The sequence below is a fragment of the Solanum pennellii genome, chromosome 8 (assembly GCF_001406875.1).
Source record: "Solanum pennellii chromosome 8, SPENNV200".
Lineage (NCBI taxonomy): Eukaryota > Viridiplantae > Streptophyta > Magnoliopsida > Solanales > Solanaceae > Solanum > Solanum pennellii.
Genome location: NC_028644.1, coordinates 62266655 through 62272177, shown reverse-complemented (window position 1 = coordinate 62272177; position 5523 = coordinate 62266655). Strand labels below are relative to the sequence as shown.

Below are 5523 nucleotides of genomic sequence, written 5' to 3'. Positions count from 1 at the left end.
TTCCAATCCAAACTCTATCACATTCAAATCAAGAAAAACAATGCTTATACAGAGGCATAAACAGACAAGAGAAGTAGGAAACAGAAAAATTTAGAACATATCCAGATATATCAATATAGAATTGGTTTCTAGCAAAATGGACAGAAAAAGGACTGGAGCGATCAAAGAGACGTACATGATTGAACTTCAATCAATCGCTAGTGAATTACTGCACAGATATACTAGAATAATTGATGTAAATTGGCGTAAGAATTACCCAGAGCAGTGACGCCATATCTCAAAGACGAGAATCTCAATCAGCTGAACATCTTGGGTGCAGGCAGTCAAAGCAAACTCTCCTACTGGAAAGGCCAATGGCGAGCGGTCCTCTACATTCATGCATATTCTACAACTTTGATAAGCGAAACTACTAACAGACACCCCACACTATGTATGTCAGATAATGAAAAAAGAGAACTTAATTGATAAAAGAACGATGAAGTTTAACAGAAATAGATATGACTGTTTTTTAAGGTAAACAAGGGAGGGGGGTTACAAGGGGCACCTTTAAAACAAAACACTAGCTTTGTGTGGAGAAGTAGAAAAAGCAAAAATTTCGAAAGATATCAGTCACTCTCGAAGGGAACACTTAAATAAAATTGTAACCAACTCTTTATCCCTTATAGACAGAAAGAAATTATGGAGAATACTCTTTTAAAAGAGGACTGATATTTGACAGGTGATATTGAAAGAGTGGGCGAAAAGAAGGGGCAAAAAAGCAAAATGAAGCCAGCTAACATATAAAGTCAAAAGGGAACCAGAACTCTCAGGAGCATAGACTCAGACACTGCCCTATGAACTCATAAGGAGCACCATTCACAATTTAGTTTAAAGGAGAACGTCAAATCCCCAAACTCCTTGGAACAGATTGTACCTGCCAGTCGCGTGTCATGCCATTCCTCATCCTTAATATGAACTTAAAGAAATACCACTATAATTTGAGGAGAGGCGCGTCATATCCACAGAGATTCAAGAAACAGAAGCATCTAGCAATGTAGCCAGCTGGGATCCACAATCCTCAAAATTGAAGATCCCGCAGCAGGGCAGTGAAGAATGAAACTTCAGAGTGTAGAAGCAGAAAACCAATGAAGCAGTACCAGGAAGACACCTCGGCACAAGAAAACAAAACATAAATATTTAGCAACATTCTTTGTGATTTTCTTCATAAAAAATAACAGCTACCATAAAATCCAAAATATAAATCCCTATGATATTAGGTTCTTAAAAAGGGTAACATTAAGTAAAAATAAAACTAACACTAACGACACCAAAGCAAGAACTTAAACTTAACCAAAACCACCAGTTTAAGCTGAGGGCATGGCCTCACTTACACAGTTGTGATTAAGTCAAGGACAGTAACACAAATCGAAAGACTCCAGGACATGTCAGGCTATCATCTCTTTCATTCAGCTTCGGCTTCTGTGACGCTCTCTAAGTCCATTTCTGCATAAAAACAGCGCATAAATAAGAAAAAGGGAACCTTAATCATAATCTTTAGGAAAAAGCAATTAAATGTCCATTCATGAAATAAGTTGTAGCATATCCAAAGACTTAAACCATGTATATATATTATAAAAGAGAGGTCTCAGTTGTGTTCACATTGAAAAGAACCCTAAATATTCAAATAGAGGCTTTACCCATTAACATATGGAGCTTCTTCTCGGCCTCGATATGGAGAACGGCTATAGCTGCGACCACGTGGTGACGGGCTTCGGCGCCTAGGGGAACGCCCGCGTGGACTGTAACTCCTGCTTCAGGGAGATGAAAATCAGAAGAAACAGAGAGAACAGCAGCAAATTCCATGTAAAGAATATCACATATATTGGAAGGATCTCAAATTGTTACAGATTCCTAGTCAATGATACATCAGTTTCTTACCTACAACCATAACTTGGGCTCCTGCGGTATCTAGGAGGGCTCCGACTTCTACGTCTTCCTGCTCCTGGACCCCCACGCGTTCTGCACTCACGAGCAAAATGACCTGATTCACCACATTCGTAGCACTTCAAATCAGAGCCTCCAGATCGACCTTGACCCCCTCCACGGCCCCCACCACCTCCACCTCTAGAATTATGTGAAAGCTCCACTCTCCATCCATTCTTACCTATGTCATAGAAGCAGGGATAAATTTCCATCAAAGGATTGCTTCGTAGCTCAACATATCACCAGTGTTTAGAAATGCTATGGCAAGAAACAAATAGACAGAAACACATGTATAGACTAACTAAATTGAGGTTTCATCTCAGAGAAAGGCCAATTATAGCATGACCATGAACAAAGACAAATAGCCATACCATCCAGCTCTTTGATTGCATCTTGTGCATCCCGTCGATCATCGAAGTCAATAAAAGCGTAGCCAGGGGGGCGTCTTGCAACCCAAACACTGTAAACAAATTTGTGAGTTAGGAATGATGGACTTGTAGCAGTTGAATACCATAAAAAATATGTCTAAGATTGTAGGTGAACTGCAACTAAGTCTCTTAAGAGATAAAAACTTATGAGCAAATGGCTCCACCTAGCCAGGCTAGACTCCCAGGTCTTCATCTAACAAAGGAAAATGTATGACTTCATTGTGTATGATAGGGATAATGTTCATGCAAAAAATTAACTAGAGATTACGTGATCTTTACATTTTTCTTTTTCAGGGAATGGTAACTAAAAGGAGAGATGGAGCATGAGGACTTCCCATGGAGTCACCCATTCTAGTACTACTCTAGCCCAAGCACTATTTTCACAGAGCTATTTACATAAGCATTTGCTAAAAGCATAAACTTCAATAACCATTCTCATGATAGTTGCTCTTTCCACAAAAGTACAATCACAGATAATGTTTCTGATGATATTCAACTGCGAGACTGAAGTAAAACTTTAGCTCGTCTACCTTTAAGAATCCTTCCCCCCCTGCCAATTAATTTAAAATGTAAAAACATGTTCATTTCCTTCTGGTTGCTTACAGGATTCTTTTCTTTTCAATGAGTCACTCCTTTCCACTTTTAGACATTTCCAGCAAATGCAACTTAATTTGCTCAACCACAATATCTATAACATGTTCATTTTTTTGATCGGTGAACAATATTTGTAACATGTTCACTCATTTTGCAAAAAGAATAACAATACAGAGAGAGGTCAACTTGTTTTTCTTTCTGTTCAACTTGCTCATCACAACCCTGTTCCTCTTCAACCAAGACCAGAATAAAATTTAGTTCAATAAAAAATTATGCATGGCCAGAAAGGTAGACATGAAGCATCTTTCCATCCTTTGTAAAATTCCAGGAGAGAAACCTTCATTGAAGACCAAGGTTCAAATACCCACAGAGACAAAAAAAAACTAGATCATTTCTTCCCATCTGCCTAAGCCTCGGTAGACTTAATTAGCTGGTACCTTTACTGGTGAGAGATTGTAGCAAGTATTGGGTGGAATAATCGAGGTGGACACAGTGGCTTAGATATCATTCTTATCCAAAAAAAAAGTAAAATGATATTATTATAAGTTGTTTATGTCTTCCACCCTACTCCTAAAAGAACCAATTTGAACCAAATTTCAAATAATCATAAGCATCATATAATGGAGATAAAGGAATCAGTATTAATGGGCTTTCGTAGCAACATCAATGGCATAAGGTGGTACGCTTCAACAAATTAAAACCAACAACAGAAAACAAATAGCACAAATGTCAATTATGATGGGCAATTTAATGAATCAATTTCAACAAGGGATGGTGAGGATGAAGGGAAATAATAAGGGGAAGATTCAGTTGTCTAATACAACCATTCATATTAATCATGAAGAGATGTAAATCTTGGAACTTCCTTTACCTTCTTATAACTCCAAAGATGCGGAATTCATCTTCAAGCTCTCTTTCACTGACCCTAGGGTCCAGATTTCCAACATAGACTCTTGACATTTTCAATACACACCTACTACTGGGAAAACAGAAAAGTATGTCAACTCTCAACATTGACAAGACCCATCAAGAAATTTAACACCATTCACAAAACATCATGCTCCTGGTAACATAACAATATCCTCAAACTATAAGCAATTCTTTCCACTTAAAGATACAAACTTTGTGCATCCCTCGAAGTGTGAAAAATGCCTTCAGAGAACTACTTCAAAATATGCACCTCATATATATGGCATAGGCAAAAGACAAATACATAATTGAAGATTTTTAAGTAAATGAAACAACATGTGATTGCTACACCAACATTTTAAAAGGAAAATGGATTTTATCCCATTAACCAAGTTCGACAAATAAATTACAAATCTAACAACTAAAAAAAGGCAACGCAAACAAAGCAATAAATACCACCACTAATCTAAATTCTGTAACATTTCCAAAGATGAGTTCGAGACATTTTATTTCAAATTTACTGAAAATTTTAGAGAAGAAACTCACTATGGGAACTAAATAGCTCCTCCTAAGTTATCTTAACTAGCTATCAGAATTTTATGAGTTTAAATCCTTGCTCCAGTTTCCGCCGGAGACAAATAAGAACAGGAAACAAAAGGGAAGGGTGAAGACAGACATTTTTTCCCGAATCAACCAAAAATTCAGTAAGAAAAATGGTTAAAACGCAGCAAAAAATATACTGCAAACTGTTGAAGCTATGCTAAGTTCTAAATACATTTCAAGTAAATTGAAGAATCTAACAAGTCAATAAAATCAGTAGAACCTTCTCAGAGATTTATTACACCAGAAATCTGAAACACCGTTAAAGTTCCAGGAGAAAAACGGATTATTTTTCCTCCAGTTCACTGAAATCAGCAATAATTTCAATACAAGATGAGCTTAAAACTGCAGAAATTGGAAAAGGAGAAGCATACCTGAAACCCTAGCGGAAAACAACACTGCAGTGAAGAAGAAAGAGCTCGATTTGGTGTTCTGTTGAAACAAAAAGTGGGCTGACCCAAATACGCAAATTGTTGGCTTTTATTACTCCATCAAAAGTCACGGGTCAAATACTCTATTAAATCATCATAAATGAAGAGTACTTTTCTTTCAAGTCTAAATTACGAAATACAATGAATTTATATGTCAACAAAAATAGATATAGATATTTACATTCCTCCAAATTCAATTTCTACCTTACAGTTTTACCCTTTTAAAAAAAAATTCTTTTGAAAACACCATTGAAATTGGAAAAATTTGTTATACCAATCAAAATAAAAACATATTTTATGAAATACAATTTAGTTTTCAATTTGATTTATAGTAAAAATCACAAAATATTTTACGTAAATGGATATTTTCAATATGAATAGTTCCTTAGATATTGAATCATACACTATTTTCATATATGTTTTTTCGTGACTTTGATTTATTTATGGTTACATTTCAGTGTTTTAAAAAATTCTAATGGTACTCGCTTCGGGGCTCATCTTGGGGCGGGGCTATAGCAAAACGCCCCGAAACTCAATTGTGGGGCTTAATTTTGTAAGACTTACGTCCTAAGCGTCCGATTGCACGCCCTAAGCACGTT

The 5523-nt window shown here is 36.4% G+C and overlaps 1 protein-coding gene across 5 annotated transcripts; it reads right to left on the bottom strand.

The window, feature by feature from the left end:
* Nucleotides 1-5012, bottom strand: LOC107026647 (serine/arginine-rich splicing factor RSZ22A-like). 5 transcript variants are annotated; one of them, XR_001457620.2, is made up of 7 exons: nt 4868-5010; nt 3856-3963; nt 2334-2422; nt 1918-2143; nt 1677-1790; nt 914-1482; nt 1-368 (listed from the first exon to the last, which is right to left on the bottom strand). XR_001457620.2 is itself a non-coding variant. In XM_015227692.2 (6 exons), the coding sequence occupies exons 2-6, from the start codon at nt 3942-3944 to the stop codon at nt 1446-1448; spliced, it is 555 nt and encodes a 184-aa protein (XP_015083178.1). In that variant the 5' UTR covers nt 3945-3960; nt 4868-5012; the 3' UTR covers nt 23-1445. The 5 variants fall into 5 exon arrangements, 4 of the variants coding, with proteins under 4 accessions (XP_015083178.1, XP_015083180.1, XP_015083177.1 ...); XM_015227692.2 differs by having other exon boundaries at nt 23-1482; nt 3856-3960; nt 4868-5012; XM_015227694.2 differs by having other exon boundaries at nt 23-1482; nt 1677-1787; nt 3856-3960; nt 4868-5011.
* Nucleotides 5013-5523: the final 511 nt, after the last annotated feature.

What these genes read in the sequence shown, in the direction of transcription:
- LOC107026647 (XM_015227692.2), bottom strand. Translation starts at nt 3,944, where the DNA reads ATGTCAAGAGTCTATGTTGGAAATCTGGACCCTAGGGTCAGTGAAAGA. An exon ending in ATCTTTGGAGTTATAAGAAG is followed by an intron (nt 2,423 to 3,855) that starts GTAAAGGAAGTT and finishes ATTTGTTTACAG; the next exon opens with TGTTTGGGTTGCAAGACGCC. An exon ending in AGCCCAAGTTATGGTTGTAG is followed by an intron (nt 1,791 to 1,917) that starts GTAAGAAACTGA and finishes ATCTCCCTGAAG; the next exon opens with CAGGAGTTACAGTCCACGCG.